The following is a 19,397-nucleotide window of genomic DNA, read 5'->3' on the forward strand; positions in this document are numbered from 1 at the left end:
TAAGACACTAATCAGATACCATGGTGGGTTTCAGGTTTTCACAGCATTTCTGGGGTCAGAATGTTCTCTGGGAACAATGAACAAGAATACGAACTAATCTAATCTGACTAATAAGATCATGTGACACGGTGCTATAGTGCAAAGCCATTACTCATTAAACTTGCTGAAATCATGCTTTAAATATGCAAAATAACCTCAGGGCTCCAGAAACGAGGTAGGCCATGTTTGTGCTGTGACGAAAAACAATCTGAAAGTTTTTTTATATGGTCTAAATGTAAACCAGTGCAAGTACCCAAGGAACAGTCGCTGCTGTGAGAGACTTTGTGTGGCAGCATTATGCTATAGGGACCTGTCTCGGGCCGGTGAAGTGCAGAAATGTGTTTCATGAAATTCTAAAACCCTCAGGAAAAGCGAACCTGGAAAAGATCTTTATTCTTAAGTATCCAAGCCTAAACTACTGATAGTTGGGTAAGGAACAGGCAGGTGAAGGTGCTGTGCCGGCCTAGTTATGGGCCTGACCTAAATCTGATTGGATATGTGGTGCGTGGCCCAGAGATTGTTGCTCAAGAGAGGCAGTCAAGGAGACTAAAGATGGAGCCGTGCTGCTGAATCGTATACGGCAGGCGCGTGTTGGAAGTCTCGCAGCTGTTGTTGCTTACAGAGGAGCTTCCGAGTAATAAGTCAATGAGATGAATTTATTAACGTGTCCCTTCAGATACGCGCAGACGCACAAAAAGGCTGTAGGGGAATAACATCTTTGTAATAACCATGTCTTTGAGTATATTAGGGAATATAACAGCAGCCCGGTGGCTGTGGTGATCGTGACGCCGTGTCCAGGCCACTTGGTCTTCCTTTCTCTCTCCCTCTCCTGCGCTCCGTGATTGGGTTGAGCTGTGCAAACACACCCCTCCATCTCTGCGCGTTAATAGTGTTTACACCCCCCCCGTCTTCCAGCGTGCCGTGCGGCGCCTGGCTTCGGCACCGCCGGCTCCCGTCTGCCCCCCCCCCTCTTCCCGTCGCCTCGAGCTGCTCCGTCACGCTCAACAACTCCTGCTGTTGTCGTGGATCTGTTGGCTCAGCGGAGCAGCCGCCATTATCCTGATTCCTGTCCGCCGCTCCCCAGCTGCCCCGCTCGCTCGTGTGTGTGTGTGTGTGTGTGTCTGCACGTGCACGAGCCTGCGTGCAATCTAACGCCGCCTCCTGCCGCATCCCGCGCGCCCGACCCGCGTGCCGAGTGACCCAGATAGGAGTGACACGCCGCAGACTCAAAGAGCGGGCTGGGCGGGCGGTGGAGTGGGGCCACCGGGGTCGAGAGATGGAACTAGAGGAGAGATGGCTAGCCAGAGACGGGAGGAGGAAGGTAAAAATAGCTCCGTCCGACAGCCGTACAGCAGGGCTGGAACTAAGGAGCAGCTAGCGCCAGACGCTAACAGCTAACAAGACGCTGAGGCCGGGCTCCCCTAACGAGCAAGAGGGGTTGCGGGGTCGCAGTCTGCCTAGCAGCTAGACACACACTCGCTCACACACACACCGACACATACACACCTGCACACAGCCAGACCCACACTGCGCCGAAAACTCTTAAGTCCCCGAAATGTGCACGCACGCACGCGCACACACACACTAGCACAAGCGTACTCCACAGTGCCAAGGCACAGGATGCCAGTGTGGAGCTGTAATTGGAGAGTGTGGCAGGGTTTTGGTGCCAAAGTGACTGTGGGGGTTGAGCAAACAGGCCCTCCCTGATCAGGTCATGTAGTGTAGCGCAGGGTGTCTGCCAGGCGGCTGTAGCACTGCACCAAACTCAAGGTTGGCAAAGGCACGCGTTTATATGAGGGACTGCCTTCCCCTATGCAATGCCAGTACATGGCAGTATATCTAAATCCGTATCTTACGTTTACATCTCAGTTTGTTATGTACACTATAGAGATGAAGTTGCCCATTGCGTAAACAGTGGATTGGTCCATAGCAGTAAGTGAGCTTACAGTAGGAGGATGAAGATGGCTCCATCTACACATAACGTGTTCAGCCACCCTCTCCACGCGAGCTCTGAAGACCCCACACAGGGGAGGCGTTTGCTGACTCATTCCGAGAACGGGCCTCTACTCCATCTGTATGAAGTGAAGCCTAACGCCGTGGGGGAGGAGACCACCGCACCGGGCTGGGACCGTCAACGCCAGCATTCCCGGCTCCCCTTCCTGCATCCGGATCCCCTGGCTGTTTTCACGAGCTGATAAACGGCGTAGACTTGGCCCAGCAGAACAAGATGTAGAAGGGGACGCGTAAATAAATGAAGGTGTGGGCTGTGCGAACGGGGCGGAGGGGAGGGGCGAGTGAGCGAGAGAGCCGTGGCCAGCCTGAATAAGACATGAATGACAAAGAGGCCCGCATAATCCGGGAGGCGCGCTCTTAACGAAAGGCGGGATTCTCGAGGTGGCTGCTACTCCGATGCTGTGACACTGAATAAAACATGTGGGGTGAGGCGGAAAAATCGCGGTAACGTGCACACAGTGCCGGAGCGTTTGCAGCCACGCCGAGGTTCGGACACGAGCGTGTACGCCCTGCTGCGCTCATGCACTATTCATGCACGGCGTGATTTTGTTGATGATCCGGACGGATGTTGATGCCAGGCCACGACGGCGTATTGTACACCACCACATAATGTACGTCGGCGCTCTGTCAGGTGTGGAGTTTGACAGAAGCTGAGAAAGTCCACAAAGTTTACTCAAAGGACTCGAAAGAACGGGAAGGAAAAGTGAAGTTAGAAGACGCTGGAACATTGGGAGAGCGCGTGGGCATACATGTTAGTGTGCATGAGGCAGAGACCAAAAGACTGTGACATGCTTCATTTCCAGCCAATGAACAGCATTAGATTGAAGTGTGTTTATGTGGGCTCCCTCTCTCCTGTTCCCCTCTCTCCTGTTCCCCTTTTTTCCTTTCACCGCTCCCTCATCTGTCAGTCATGTTTAGCGTATTAGCCAGCAGGCTGGGCTGGTGCATTACTGCGTGACACATCACACACTCTCTCCATTTCTTTCCAGAAAAGGCCGGCCCTGCGGCGCTACCCTGATCTGCCCCTGCTCCTCCTGCTCTGTCCCCTCCTCCTTCCCTGCTGGGCCTGTCTAGTACCCCTCCCCCTCCTCCACACACACACACACACACACACACACACACACACACACACCATGCTCTTCCTGAACATGGCATTCATTCAATACCAAAGCCGCCACACCTTAGGCTAGGTTTTGCGCCCTCTTTCAGGAGGGGGCCTAATTACGCAGCGTTAGCATTGATTGGCCGGTAGCGAGCAGCCACATGGCGTCGTCAGCCCTGGGGCGGCCAGCTTCTTCGCCGGCGGCGTGCATTGAATGTGTGCGTTTCTCACATATGACCGTGGAGGAGCTCGTATCGGGGGAAGTCACGGGACGTGTGGCTCTGATCCGCTGACCCACTGGCACAGGCATCACCCCTCGTAGTGACGGCTGACGCTGAATATTTCACCGGTGCTCGTTTTTTTTAAAAAACGACGTGACCCGTGCCTCCACTTCCCACCCAGCGTGTCTTTGCTGCGCTGCGAAATGACAGATTTAGAGAGGGAGAGGGTTCTATTTATAGACAGTGGCACAATGCATGCTGGGAGATGTCTGCTAATGTTGCATGTGACTCTAATTGCTGGCGACAGCATTGTCGTAGCAACACATGCTGCCATGTCAGCACCGTGGCAACAAGCTGCTGCAGGTCAGGCCTGATCGGGCCGGTCTGGGTGGGCGGGGCCGAGAGAAACCGCCGCACGGCGGCCGAAATTGGCGAAACTTTCAACGGGCTAAACTTCCCCGAGGTGCAGGAGTAAGTGCCTCAGAGTGCAGGATTGATCTGCACTACAGCGGGCTTGTGTAGGGTTTTATCTGGCAGGAGGACGGAGCCTTGGCGGTGAAGGACGTTTAAGAGAGGACACGGCTGTCCGGATGGGTTGGCGGAATGTCACTCGCCAGAGTACATAAGCAATCATCTACAGCAGGCTTCAGAGAGACAGGGCGCGCGTGAGAAATGGAGGGACAACGCAAAGGTAGGAGAGGAAGCCGGAGAAGAAGGGCGGATGAGGGATGAGAACAGCGGCGAGACGGCGGTGGCGACCACGGCGGTGATTAAGTGAAAGGAGGGCAGAGTAATAGATGAGGACAATAGAAACGCATTAGATCGGTACCGTGTGCGAGAGGGAACGAGACGGGAGGAAGTTGGGAACCGTGGTGGGCTGGGTCGTGTTAACACAGGTGACAAGGACTGTCTATGGCTTCTCTTCCTCTCTCTCATTACCAACTTCTCTCCGTCTCTCTCCCGCTCCTGCTCTCCCTAACAACCTCTCCTTTCCCCTCCGTTCAAATCATCGTGCCAGCCTGTTAGCCTGCTGCTTCCACTGATCCTTATTTTGTTTTCCTCTTTTGAATTTTGTCATATGACACAAGACGAGAGTGTGAATGCATTACCTTTCAATTATAAGAGTCATCATGTATTGAGTGCATAACCAGGTACAGTTACACAATTTGTATTCAATTTGAGCTCTCACTACCACAGTGGGGGTGTCTCCATCTTCCCATACTGTGTCCTCATTACACCAGTCCTCCCTACCCATGTATTCCATCTCTCTTTTTCTCATATTCTCTCCCTTTCTCACTCTCTCTGTGGGGGCTGTCGTTTCTACCGGATCTCATCTGCAGGAATATAAACTACCTGTCAGATGGCGTCTTTCTGCCGAATTCATATCAGAAAGGAAAACAAAGGAGGGTTGAGGTCAGAGGGATCATTTTTAAATTATTCATAAGCTCTACCCCCAGCCGTTGTCTACGAGTCCTGTCGCCCAGTTTGTACCACCAGCCTTGCCAGCAAGGGCATCTGTCACACTTCCAGAGGAACGGAAGACAACAAAGAAGAGGGAGAACAAACTTTTACGGTGTTATTGATTTATGGTGCCACCCTTTCTGTTTGTGTTTTCATTTACTCATTTCATCTGTCTGGAGAATGGTGCATTTTGATATTAGGCCATTTACTGTCATGAGGGTCATAAATGTTTCATCTTTAGAGTTCTCCTTTGGCTGAGATTTTAGTTGCTTTATAAATTGAATTTTGTCTGCATAATTGATTCGCACAATTTTGTGTTCCCTCTGTGGTTTTCTGGTAGGGAGGAACTCGAGATAATGGGTTTTGAGTAAAGCTCTTGTTAAGACTTATGTGAGCTTGTGAGTTTCTTGCTCCTGCCCCAGAAACAGCTGTCCGAGCTGGGTGTGGAGGACGCCTGGGACCCAAACCAGGACTGGAAACCGAACCAGGCCTGGGACCCGAACCAGGCCAATTTCCCTGTGTTATCGGGATGGGGGAAATGAAGGAGAACCGCACCAGGCCTCTGCTCCTGTGGGGGGCGCTAGAACTGGCCCAGAGTGCCATGCTTCTTGCCGAGCTGTAGAGCCACAATGTCTAACATACAGGTACTCTTATAAGCTAAAGGACCAAAGTGGTCATTCAGCTGACCAGACATTCATCTGGTAATGGTAAATATTTAGCACTGTTTCCCTGTTAGTGTAAGTGCTATGTATCACCTTTTTGTATTTTCCTTAATACATTTTCTTAGGGAATAGACTTGGTTAAGGATTGGATGAAACTGTGATCACATGTGAATTTTGGATAAAGAATGTAGTGTGTAATGTGTTAAGTGTTTCATTAGCACCTGCAGCTCATTTTTTAATATTGTAACAAACAGGCCCAGCAGGGTGGGCGCTGACTGATGGTGGCATTGTGAGAGACTTTCACTCTAGTGAGAGATTTGGTAGATTGTTCAGGGATCTCTGTCATTGTGTGTAAATTTGACTTCTACTCATATTGGCAGACTGACCCTGCTTGTTCTCTCTGTCGCTATCAAAAATGAACACTGCGCTGACACCCATGGACACGAACGCTCACGCCAACACCGAGCTGGAGACACACAGGACAGTGTGAAACACTCGTAGACATCCACACAAAAACAGATGCTAAGAAACATATCCATCCAAACGCAGCGACATGAGCGGTTCTGTTAACATGGCTAAAATGGCTCAGCACTGGCGTTCCCAAGACTAGCACGCTCATCTAGCATCAAATCAAAGGTGCAGCAACCTTCACACCACACATTTTCCTCTCCCTCTCTCTCTCTCTCCCTCTCTCTCTCCCTTTTCCCCTCTCTCTCCCTATCCATCTCTCTCTCTCTCTCTCATTGCCTAAGGACATCCATAGCCAAATAGATCAGGATCTCCAGGGGGTCAGGCTCCAAGCTGGCAAGCTGGTCCCTGCTCCGAGAGCAGTCTCCTGGGGGGAGAGATTGCTCAGCCGGTGGGTTATTGATGAGAGCCGTTTAATGCTAATGATGCTAATGACTCGCAACCGCTGTCGACAGTGTAGACGGACGATAAACCTTTTAATCTTTTAATGCCTCCCCAGGATCAATAGAGGCTGTGGCCTCATGACACGCTTGTTCGTTTAGAGTTGTTAAGAATCACGTTTAAAATGTAGTTCATTACGGTTTGTCACTTCTTACATTAGCACAGTTCATATGTTTTTGATATTCTGTTGTTCTGTATAAAAATGTATTTGACTGCACTACAGGGACAAATATGGATATGTGTATAATTTGCTTTTGTAATAAAGTCGCATGGAGAATAAGACATTTCAGTGAAATTATTATTATTGCTTATTCCAGGTTGTTCAAATAGTCACCAGAGCAGGTTTTGGTTGTGTTTTTACGCTGACAGTACAGAAACTCTCAACCCATTCTGTATGCATACTTGGGTTCAAGATAACACAATAAAAAGTTGGACTGGCAAGTGGTCAAGAAGACCGTTTTGAAGTGCCTTGGATTTGGAAATGTAAAACTAGTGCAAAAGTACAGTATCAATAACCAAATATGTGAATATTTTGGCTTGTAAAGGGCTAAAATACTAAATCTAAAAGCATAAAAAAGAATAAAATGTCGAGAGTGATTTCAACATGCATGATCCAGCAACCCTTAAAAGTCACATTTCCCCACACTTTAATGCCTCTGCAAAGCTCTGCTTTCTGTTGCAGTTTATAAGCTAAACTTGTTAGACTTCCCTCTCAATAAAAGATTTATTGAGAAATAAAACGAATGACTTAAAAAAATGAAAATGGGGCTCCCTGCTGTTTTTATCTACAACAAAGATAAACAAAATCTTGAGTTAGTGTCTACGCAACATCATATTTTCTTAAAAGGGCTGAGGGTTGGTTGTTTTGTTTGGTTGCTTCAGTGCTTCTCTCTGGACACACACATACGTTAAGCTGACATTATTATTTCTGGAGGCAAGCAATAAATGTGGGGTACGTTTGTTCACTTGAACAACACCAGGGCTTGAAGCTGGACATAGGCCTGTTCCCAGCTAATGCACAACGGCCCTGAGGAAGCAATAACACCCAGTCAGCCCTGCAGCACATACTGTAGTTCCCTCCAAACCATCTTCACAGCAGCCGTCACCAATTCACTGTATGAAATGCAACCACATGTATATCAGATGAAAGCCCGCCTTCGTAAAGGCATAAACTATTCATTTGGGGTTCTGTGTAGCGGTTTGTAAGGATGTAGTTAGCAATGACAAGGCATATTTGGAGATTGAAACTATGGTAGTAGGGATCTCCTGGGTGCAGGCCTGTGTGTGTGTGCGTGGTAGATAATATGAAGCACTCATATGGGCGCCGTTGCTCGGAGCCTGGGGCTCTTCAGTGAGAGTGCATCAGTCCTGGTCATTTCTGCATTAGCACCCCTGCTGACTCATGCTTCCTGTTCAGTCAGAGAGAGCCCTTTACACCCAACACACACACACAACTGCCAGTCAGTCCTGGCCTCTTGTGCTACTACTGCACAGGATGAATGCTGCTATAACGTTTTTCTGTTCTAAGGCCAGTAATTATTTTCTCCTCAAGAGGCACGTTAATCAGACGCACAAATATCAGCTCTTTCCTCTCCTCTAGTAATGAGATGGCCCATTTAATGTTATATGTTGAAATGTACAAATTATGTTTAAAATTCTTTCGACACCATGAATGTTACACGTTTCTCACTGTTTACTGTCCCGATTCCAGGAAGAAAAAAGCTGTTAAGCTTCCTACATGCTCTAGACCCAACACTAGATCAACATAGCATCTGTTGTGACATTTAGCCTATTAGAAACTTGAAAGGTGCACTATGAATACACAGGCCAAGCACAGTAATTATGGCTTTCATTTATATTTGCTCTATTCCTCAATTTCAATCCTCCATTCGGCTCCTCGCAGAAGTATTTTTCTAATTATAAGAACAAACCTTATCGTTCTTTTAAGTAAATTGTATGAGGAAATACTGTAAAAATGTTGTCTTTCGCACAAATTCGATTTGATTTGCAGATGTAAAAGAGGTCAACCCCAGAGGTCCTCTTTCTATAAAAAAATATTTTGGTTGTGCAGATGTAAGTGAGAGAAATGCATTATGGGACAAACGTTCTCTAAATGAGTGACATTATCTGAACCTATTCAACCCACATCTATGGTCTAAGCTTTAGTCTTCCATTTTTAAATAAAAGATCACAGAATCCAGTAATAACTTCTTTCAGATATCTGCTCCTGAGATTTCTGACAGAGGAAAAGACAGTTGGTTTAGCCGGTTAAAAACGTGAAGGAGGTTTGGAAGATTCTCAAGAGTCAACAATCTGGCAGTGCTGCCAGGGCTTGTACACTACTCTGCTTCTTCTTAAAAGTGAAAGGTTGGAATACGTTAGTGGTTAAAATGACAGACGAGACTCTTGGACACTAAATAAACATGTACCCTTGAACAGTATGCTAGAAATTATTAAAGCGCTCCAATGTCGGGCCATCCATCCATCTATACATTCAGTCCTGTACTGGAATATTTTAAGCACTTTTTGTTGGATAGTGTTGTAGCAGAGTATGAAAACATTCAGAAGTAAATTTAAGAAAATGCCCACTGGCTTGTTTTCCTCTAGAAGACAAGTCTCTCCGCCTCAGTGCTTAGACATCAGCTGGGCAAGTTATTCAGTCATGTGCGGCAAAGACAAGGACTTCCTTTAAAAATATTTTGAATTAAACCTAATTCAGTCCCCACTGATAAGCGAATAGCATCACCGAGGCAAGCATATGGTTAAACAACAAACTTGCCTCATTTTAATATTAGTTTAAAACAAACAACTTTTTAGTGAACCAGAATTTATTCTTTCAAACTTTGATGACAATGACACGCGCAAATTAAAAAGATCGTATTACGTGTGGATACAAACAAAACATATATATTACAATGATATTACCAATGATAAAAGCGTGAATTGCTGCTGCGTCTATACATTTTCACTGATGCAGTTCTAATAAGAAAACATAAGAAAAGGTGTTTAATGTGAGCACTGTCCCCCAGGGTGTGCGCGTCGTTGCCATAGCAACTGATCTTTGGGCTAAACAAAACCCAACCGTCCGACAGAAGCTACTGTGGGCTTGTAGTCCAGCCTTTGGTCAGGACTTAGGAGTTTCCCTACCTCTACAGGTAAGACGTATGCTGCTAGCTAGTTAGCCAGCTATGCGCGAGTTAACAAGGTTAGTTGGCGTTAGCTAGCAAGGTTAATCTAGCTAATCTAGCTGACTAGCCATGATAGCACTAGATACGCTAACTAGGAGACTGTTCAGATGAATGAGAGTAGCTGGGTTGATGTATTTAGACCAGACACATATAATGTGTGACAGGTAGCAAACATAGCTCGAATACATTTAGATAAACAACTTTATTGTAATTTCAGAAAGACCTAATTATAGTGCTTTTCAAGCTTTTCAAACTAAATATTGTTATTCCTCATACTTCTTGTTATTTTATTTTTCTTCTCCGTTGGCTGATGACATTGTGATCTGTAGTGAGAGTAGGGAGCAGGTGGAGGTGAGCTTGGAAAGATGGAGATGTGCTTTGGAGAGCAGGGGGATGAAAGTGAGCAGGAGTAAAACAGAGTACATGTGTATGAATGAGAGGGCAGACGGTTTACCTGCTTAGGGTCGAGGGCACGGAGTAACGGAGGAAGTGAAAGAGAAGTAAAGAAGAGAGTGCAGGCAGGGTGGGGTGGATGGCATAAAGTGTCTGGGGTGATCTGTGATAGAAGGGTGTCGGCTAGAATGAAAGGAAAGATCTATAGGACAGTAGTGAGACCTGCTATGTTGTATGGACTGAAGACAGTGGCACTGACAAAGAGACAGGTGAGGGAGATGGAGGTGTCTGAGATGAAGATGTTGAGATTCTCATTTGGAGTGATGAGGAAGGATATGATCAGAAATGAGTTGATTAGAGGATCAGCACATGTAGCATGTTTTGGAGATAAAGTTAGAGAAGCGAGATTGAGATGGTTTGGACATGTACAGAGGAGGGAGGAGAGGTATATTGGTAGGAGGGTCTTGAGGATGGAAGTTCCAGGCAAGAGGAGGAGAGGTAGACCTAAGAGGAGGTTTATAGATGCAGTGGTAGAGGATATGAGAGTGGCTGGTGTGCCAGTGGAGGACACTCAGGACAGGGCCAGATGGAGGCGTTTGATCTGCTGTGGCGACCCCTAAATGGGAATTGCCAAAAGAAGAAGAAGAAGAAATTTCTGCAATGAATGCGGCCTGAACCACTTAACGTACAGACTCCGTTCAAACCTTTTTTGGAGTCGATCAGAGTTATAGTTTTTAATAAATTTAAGTTTAATAATTAAATAAGCCCCATAGAGCAGTGAGAGTGACAGTTATTTTTGAATGTCTCCCCCACCCCCCCACATGCGCTCGCACATACATCCTTCTCACCACACAGAAGCTGCAATTAAAGGTAGGGTTCATTTTAAACTGGCTCTGCTTTTGACTTTTCTATTGGTTTATTTCACAAGATTTCAAAAAAGTTAGTTTGTGTGACAGGGTTTTTATATAGATTTGTTTTTTTCTGTTAGTCTATCTGAAAGGAGTTTAATATTAGCCTGTTACCTGACAGGATTTTTTAATAGCCTGTTACCTGACAGGATTTTTCTATTAGCCTGTTACCTGACAGGATTTTTAAATAGCCTGTTACCTGACAGGATTTTTCTATTAGCCTGTTACCTGACAGGATTTTTAAATAGCCTGTTACCTGACAGGATTTTTCTATTAGCCTGTTACCTGACAGGATTTTTTAATAGCCTGTTACCTGACAGGATTTTTCTATTAGCCTATTACCTGACAGGATTTTTTAATAGCCTATTACCTGACAGGATTTTTCTAATAGCCTGTTACCTGACAGGATTTTTTAATAGCCTGTTACCTGACAGGATTTTTCTAATAGCCTGTTACCTGACAGGATTTTTCTATTAGCCTGTTACCTGACAGTATTTTTCTAATAGGCTATATATTAGAAAATAGCAGTGAGGAACCACCAGGGCCCTCTACACCCTATATATATAATTATCCAATTTTATTTTATCTACTTACAGTTTGACAATCGACATCTAAACAATTACAAAAATAAAAATATAAGCAAATAAATTATTCAACGGTGTCTATTCAATCTGTGTTGGAAGGTGAGGGGTTAAGTGGAAGTCTGTGAGCCTGTGTTTCCCCCTATCAGGACTGTGATGATTGGTGGGCCTGCATTTACAGAGGGCCAGGCAGTTATAATTCAGGATACCAGTTTCAAATGACAGTAAAATTGACCAATCATATCTTCCCTCTTAGTGGGCGGGCTTAACTGTATGATCATTTCCGCCCGCTGTAGTAATGCTAGCTAGCTTTAGCATACCACCGCTAGCTAGTTTGTTGAGGAGAGGAACCACTTTTCGGGGGGGTGAAGGAATGGGAGCGGGCCCAAGTTTAATGGTCATGGTTTGCTACTGGAAAATAGCCTATATTAATATTACAGTTTTTTACGACTGCTAACATCCTTTTGTCCAATCTGTAGTCACATTTTCAAAACTCAAAAATACAGTAAACACAACATCAGTCTTCAGAGGTTATACAATTAATACAAATGTGTGTTGTTTTTGCACAAAATGCAGTCATTTTACATGTTTCTATAATGCTTACATTTTCTATAAACACAAGGTTATCCAATAATAAAATTCTGGATAATTTTTGTTTTGTTTACAAATGTTTGCACACATCATGTCAAAAATGAAAACCTAAGATTCAAAACCTTAAATATTGTATAAAACGCAAAGTTCTGCAAAGATAAAGGCAGCTGAAAAGCTATTATTGTAATACACATTTCTTGCACATATAAATCAATGAAATAAAATGAAGTACAGTCAGAGAGGAGCAAATATAACAATTTGTCCTGCAATCTCAAGTGCTGGTTTGGTCCTTCACAAAGATTGGTCCCTATAACAGTGACCTCCTTCTTTTGTTTTTTGAATGAACTCTACCAACAACTGGTTCCAGAAACAGAAAGGGAACAGGTGGGAGGAAACACGAGGACATTTGTGATGTAGCATTCTGTCATTCTCATGTCATCACAAACTGGTTTATAGACCACCCAAGAGTGATGTCCCTTTTCCTCCCACCCTACTCGCCTTTCCTCAAACCCACTAAGAAACTTTTTCAGTCTGGAGGTGGAAGGTGTATGATCATCAGCCCCATGACCAAATGTCCCTTCTGGATGCAATAGACAATGCAGAGACATTTCAGCTGAAGACTGCCAGTCATACCAAGTCATACCAAGTCATGGTAAATAAGTCATACCAAGCTTTTCTACCCCAGGTACATGACAAGGGCCAACATCAGATGCAATGTGGATGAAAATCAAATCAAATCAAATATATTTGTATAGCGCTTTTCACAACACATGTTGTCAAAACATGTTGAAAACATGTGGCCAACTGCTGAAGACCACTTAGATTACACGTAATAAGACTGTTCAGTTTTGTATCCAGTTTTTTCCCCCTTGTGTGGCTTTTTTTGTATATGTGTATTTTTAATTATGTTTACAATTACAGTAATTATTTTTTGGGTTAGGCTACAATTTACAGTAATATCCCATATACAGTAAAATATAACCTTTACTGCAAAACTGTTACTGATGCCTTTTTGTCTAATCTACATTCTATATCAGGGGTAATCAATTAAATCTTTCCGCGGTCCATTTTTGGCAGATAGCTCAGACCTTAGGTCCGGGTTCGCGGTGGCGAACGAAAGTTGTTGAGCGGGGGGGGTTGAACGTAACACTCAAATGGGTGGTGACCGTAACACTCGTCTGAAAATAAATTCTCCGTTTTAAAATATAGTCTCCCGTTAAAATTTTTTTGGCATTTGGGTCCGTATCCAGTTAATCAGGAATGTGATTGGGTCCGGACAGGACGGCGTTCGGGTCCGGATCCGGACCGCGGTCCGCCATTTGGTGATACCTGTTCTATATAGTAGCTAACAGTAAATATCATTGTGTAGACAGTATGTTGTCAAAAATGCACACATTTGAAAAAAAGTTCAAATGAAGCGGATTACAGTAAAAATGAACTGACTAAGAAAACAACATATGTTACTGTAAAATATCTGTTGTTTGCTGGGAGAGAGTAAAATATTACATGTAATACTGTTTCTGTATCGCCATCAAATGTTTCTAATAGCCTTTTGCCTGACAAGATTTTTCTGTTAGCTTGTTACCTAACAGGATATATTATTAGCCTGTTACCTCACAGGTTATCTCTCTCCCATACCCACTACACACACACACACACACACACACACACAAACATGCATACATCCCTCACACACACGTCTATCAAACCCACTACACAACGCATACACACACACACACACACACACACACACACACACACACACACACACATCCTGTACATCTCTGTGCCACTCCACACACACACACACACACACATCCTGTACATCTCTGTGCCACTCCACACACACACACACACACACACACACACACACACCTCTGTCCCATACCAACTCCACACAGACACACACACAAACATCTCTCCCATACCCTCTCCACACAGACACACACACACACACACACACTAACGTGCATACATCTCTCACACACACACACACACATCTCTCAAACCCACTACACACACAGACTTACATCTCTTTTCAAGCACTATGTATTTCCTTCAGGAAATGCAAATCTTATTGCAGAATGATTTAACCAGTTAAGGAAATGGAGATAAAGCCACTGGAAAATACCTGGTGCGGACTTACCAACTGACTGAGTTTTTAATGGGTAGCATCGACCAGTCACTTAGCTAATGTAATGAAGAGTGAGCAACATGAATTTGCTGCAAGTGTTAGGAGTTACATTTCAAAGCTTTTGAGGCTTATACTGGCATTACTTTGCCTACAATAATCCTCACACACTGCCAACAATGTTGGTTTTGTCACTGTAGCAGTCACTTTGTCTCTGCCCGAAGCAATGAGCTTCACAGGCTGATATTAATGTTATTGATCAATGTCAACCTCGCTGCGGCTCAATTCTGATGTAAGCGGAGTTTGAAGTTTCTCCGCTTATTGTAAATGTTCTTTCATTACAATGTCTCTCCCGTTCTCTCTGACTTTAGCTTTGTCTGCAATAACGTGTCTTCTCTATCACATGCAGTTTTAAAAAAACTGACAACTGGTGAACTGAATCAAAGCTTTGGTAATCTAAGAGATGCCACAATTGTTGACAAGCAAAGGTAGAAATGGAGGAAGTAACATCAAATAAATTGTTTATGAACCATATATATTTTTGTTCTGCACTCTTGTTAGTTTTAGATATTTCACTCATCCATGTTTCCTTATGTGAGGCTACTAGGCTATACAGCACTGTAGTATCTAGAATGGCCCCAAGCCTTCTCTTAATAGCTGCTGTTTGTTTCTCAGGCCAATACATAGATTTTGGCCTAAATGTTTTGGTGTTTCTAATTGATTGCTTGCATTCATTATCTGTGATTAATTACTTTGCAGTTCTCTCAGGCTGATTAGGCATGTCTTGCATAACAGGAGCATTCTGTCAATTAAACGTTATGATGTGTTTCAGTTAGACTGTATGACAGTGGAAACTGTAATCTGAATTAACCTTCCATGGTGAATGAAATCAGTATAATTAATTTATATTAAATGTCGGTGTGCAAACTTCTTATTGAGCAAATAAGACTAGCTTAAAAACAACAACAACAAAACAAATGATGCTGATTGCATACGTAAGGACGTGTTCGGTTAAGCATTCTGTAGCACAGAAGCACAGCATATTGAGTAGTTTTGTGTAGGAACTTATTGCACTACCAGTCTGGCAGCTACCCGCCATTATGGGAGTTGAGAGAATATTTCAAATACAAGTCTGCCATTTATGTTCTGCTGCTCTCATAACTTAGGGGACAGATATGCATTAGATTGTAGTACTGTCACTCAGAAGTTTTGCTACTTCTTGGCTGAAACAGAACCAATCAGATTCCCTCCTTCAGGAACCAAAGTAATTTTAAGTTACATCATGACCTCACTGTAGAGTTTAAGGTGACTGGATTTGAGTCCAGCTGCCAACTACTAACTTTCCATTTGGACACAGAGTGTGGTTTAATAAAATTAAAGTACAACTGTGAAGCTGGTGGAGGAGTCCACTGCTGTATGACCCAGTCTCGGGCAGCGCATCTGCTCTCTGTGATTGGTCTTCTGTGATTGGTCTTCTTCTTCGTCCCTTGTAGCTGAAGCAATCTCTCGTTATGGCTGACCCGGAGAGCCCAGGGCGTTTGTCCTCAGGTAAATCTAAGCCCTCTAGTTCAGGGAAGGGCCATTCTAAGGGCAAGAGTGCAGCAGCCTCACCAGTCCCAAATGAGTCCTTCCTAGAAGGTTCAGAAACGAAGCCTCCAGGTAAGAGAGTAAAGATACAATTCTTAATGATGAAGTGGTTTATAAATAGTGCATTATACATTACTCATTTTGCTAATTATATTTTCTTGTACAATCACTCAGTGACAAAATATGACTCATTCATTAACCTGGTACCTGCTGTGTGTGTGTGTGTGTGTGTGTGTGTGTGTGTGTGTGTGTGTGTGTGTGTGTGTGTGTGTGTGTGTGTGTGTGTGTGTGTGTGTGTGTGTGCGTGTGTGCGTGTGCGGGTGTGTGAGGTTAGTAGGAGATATTCAAGAGGAGACTGACCAGACCTTTTCAGCAGTGCCAGAGAAAGAGGATCCACACATCAAAAGCCTAGTAATTCACTCATTTGTGCTAAATTAGAGGCTTTAAAACACAGTCACTGATGAAATACCTCACGCTGATTGTGATTCTTATCTGATTGTAATCTGCAATTCATAATTTCACTTGCTGGAATTTTTAAAGACCAAAGTCCTGGCGTAGTAATCAGTGCTTTTATATCTGTGTTATTTAGTTCTTCTGGTAATGTGAGAGAGTTGTTGATTCATTTTCCTCTACACAAGGTTATGCTTGGACTGTCTTCATTTACTATGCCTCATTGGTCGCACAAATTCAGCAAATTCTCACAATCCGGCCAATGGAAACACGCCTTTCTCTTCTGCCAGCTGCTCTCACTCGGGGTGGGAACAGGGAATTGTAATCAGTATCACAAGTTCTTGCAGACATCAGGATGAGTTCTAAGCTCATTTTTCTCTGATACTTAAACAGGAAAGATAACCTCTGCTCACAAATGTTGCCTTTCCTAAGGAAATAGCAGCAGGAGAGGAGAATCACCTAGAACGCATAGCGTGATAGGGAGGGAATGGGTCAGTGAACCTGCTACTCTGTCCTTTGCATCAGTGGAATTATTATAATTAATTATAGCCCTCTGGCTGGAAAAAAGTGCAATGGCATTTACATGCTGTGACCCCTATGGCCCCTGTTGGGAGACCCTGTAGAAATGGCAGCTGGTGAGCACAGAGCACTGGATCAGATCATAGACAAAGGTCAATACTGTCAGATGTAGTGTGATTATTGTGGTTTGTAGGAAAAAAAATAGGATGGTCTAGGTTTTAATGTGAAATTGCATGAATTATTAACAAAATAATTATGTTAAATTATATATATATATATATATATATATATATATATATATATATATATATATATATATATATATATATATATATATAGGGATCCAACCCAATGCTAATTGTTTTCCGTGCTGATTACACCTTGCAGGGGGAGCGGTTAAAAAAATGTGTGGCTTTGTCGGGTGTGACGAAGGATTCCTGGTCAGACGAAAATAACAGAGCCGTGGACAAGTTCATCACAGATGCCACAATCATCATGCTGGTTGTCTACCTTGACCCTTTTGCTGGCCTGTGTGTGCAGTACTCCATCCCAAGCCAGGTACTGCCAGCTCTATTCTGGGGCGCAGAGAAATGTGGCACTGGATCAGGGCAGCAGTCATACATCACAAGTGACGGATGACGCTGCAAATTATTCAGGAGTTGTACATCACAGTTTTTGTGTTCATTCTTGAAAGTTCTTAGCATTTCTTTTTGTTTCATGTAATGTTCAAATCTGTAACAATCAGTGATTAATCATTGTTTCACTTCTAGTCAATCTAGTGTTTTAGTTTTAAAACAGCCACAAAGCAATCACTCGTTTGTGTTTCAAGGCTTCTGATGATCAATTAGCGCTGTGGATTAGGCAATATTACACCTCTTTTTCTCTCTCTTTCTATATCTCTCTTCCTCCCTGGCACAGGAGGTGGAGCAGCTGGCCTACTTCATACGTGAGGAGGAGGCGGTGATTACGGAGGAGAGCTTCCAGAACTGTGTGCAGTTTGGCACAGTACGGGGAGGGGCTATGGAGAGCCTGCTGAGGTTCATGAACGGTGTGTACGTGCCACAGGTCGTCCACAGCCAGTCCTGGCCAGAGAGCATCAAGAACACATATTTAGGACACATGGACCGCTTCCTCACCGAACTCACAGGTACCGGACACGAGTCACAATGTTCACATCACACCACTCTCAAGAACTTCCCTCGGGAGCCACCTTCTTAGGCCTGATCTCTGGTGGACACATGCACCTCTGATCTCTGGTGGACACATGCACCTCTGATCTCTGGTGGACACATGCACCTCTGATCTCTGGTGGACACATGCACCTCTGATCTCTGGTGGACACATGCACCTCTGATCTCTGGTGGACACATGCACCTCTGATCTCTGGTGGACACATGCACCTCTGATCTCTGGTGGACACATGCACCTCTGATCTCTGGTGGACACATGCACCTCTGATCTCTGGTGGACACATGCACCTCTGATCTCTGGTGGACACATGCACCTCTGTTCTCTGGTGGACACATGCACCTCTGATCTCTGCTGGTCACATGCAACCTGCATGACTTGACTGGGGTTTTATCCCAAAGTGTCTTGGCTACACCACCACAGCACATGACCGAAACACTCTCCTTTCCTCTTGTAAATAAACAGATCTATATTGCTGATTCAGTACTGATACCTGTCCCATACTCGATTATCATTAGGCTGTACATAATGTATAAGAGCAACCCTAGAGACACATTTGGGTCTGACACATTCACCACCACCAAAGAATAATGCAATAATATTCTCTTTGTGAATATTTTGTGATTGGCCTTTTGGATACACAGATTGACCAATCAGGTTCGAAATGATCTGCAGGTCATATTACAAATAATAGTAATTTGACTGACATTCAGATTTATTATAGGCACCACACTTTTATTCCACTTTTATTTATTTTATTCACTGATGAAAATGACACATATGAAAAATCACCCAACAGTTCAGGTTCTGCTGCCGAGTAGTTTCTTCTTCACCTTCCAAGTGTGGGCAGGACGATTTCATTGATCTCTCTCTCTTCACGTGGACTTCACTGGACTTTCTGAATGGCTCTTTCACTGTGTAGCCAGAGGGCTGCTCTTATCTCACTTTCTGTGCCGGTCAAAGCAAGGCCCATATCCATATTTCATAAGCTCCTGAGACAGCTGATCTGAAGTCAGACTCCCAATGCACATGTCAAGCTTTATTACTGTGCACTAAGAAAGCAAGGCTGATCCAGAGACTCCCAATCTGAGCCCCTCCACAAATGCAGGCCCAAGGCTTCCTGCACTGCCAACATTCAGAGGTAATCACCCAGCACTTTGTTCCACTGTGATGGTTCGATTATTAGACTAATCACACCAATCAGCACACCCACATCACCTTTTACATGCCCTGAATAAACACAAATCACTCTTCCACCAATCAGAGGCCATTCTTACCTGGGCAAAAGGCACTGGTGCACTGCACCCTGCCCAATCATGGAGTCATTTCTGCCATTCTCCCAAATCTCTTTTCTCTCCTTAAAATATGCATTTCTGCAGATCATGCTAAAGTCAGTATGCCTGCAATTCAAGTTGCACATTTTAAGGCTATAGAAACGTTATGGAGGAGGAGAA

The 19,397-nt window shown here is 44.3% G+C and overlaps 1 protein-coding gene across 1 annotated transcript in view; it reads left to right on the top strand.

The window, feature by feature from the left end:
• Positions 1-9,462: 9,462 nt before the first annotated feature.
• LOC143506801 (dynein axonemal heavy chain 2-like) overlaps positions 9,463-19,397 on the top strand; it is a gene marked incomplete at its 3' end in the record, with an annotated part of 14,569 nt that continues 4,634 nt past the window's right edge. The window contains exons 1-5 of the mRNA XM_076996407.1: positions 9,463-9,562; positions 15,693-15,858; positions 16,121-16,197; positions 17,143-17,313; positions 17,674-17,902. Coding sequence (XP_076852522.1) covers positions 15,711-15,858; positions 16,121-16,197; positions 17,143-17,313; positions 17,674-17,902 — 625 coding nt within the window. The remainder of the gene's footprint in view (positions 9,563-15,692; positions 15,859-16,120; positions 16,198-17,142; positions 17,314-17,673; positions 17,903-19,397) is intronic.

Source organism: Brachyhypopomus gauderio, unplaced genomic scaffold, assembly GCF_052324685.1.
Source record: "Brachyhypopomus gauderio isolate BG-103 unplaced genomic scaffold, BGAUD_0.2 sc509, whole genome shotgun sequence".
In the NCBI taxonomy this organism is placed as follows: domain Eukaryota; kingdom Metazoa; phylum Chordata; class Actinopteri; order Gymnotiformes; family Hypopomidae; genus Brachyhypopomus; species Brachyhypopomus gauderio.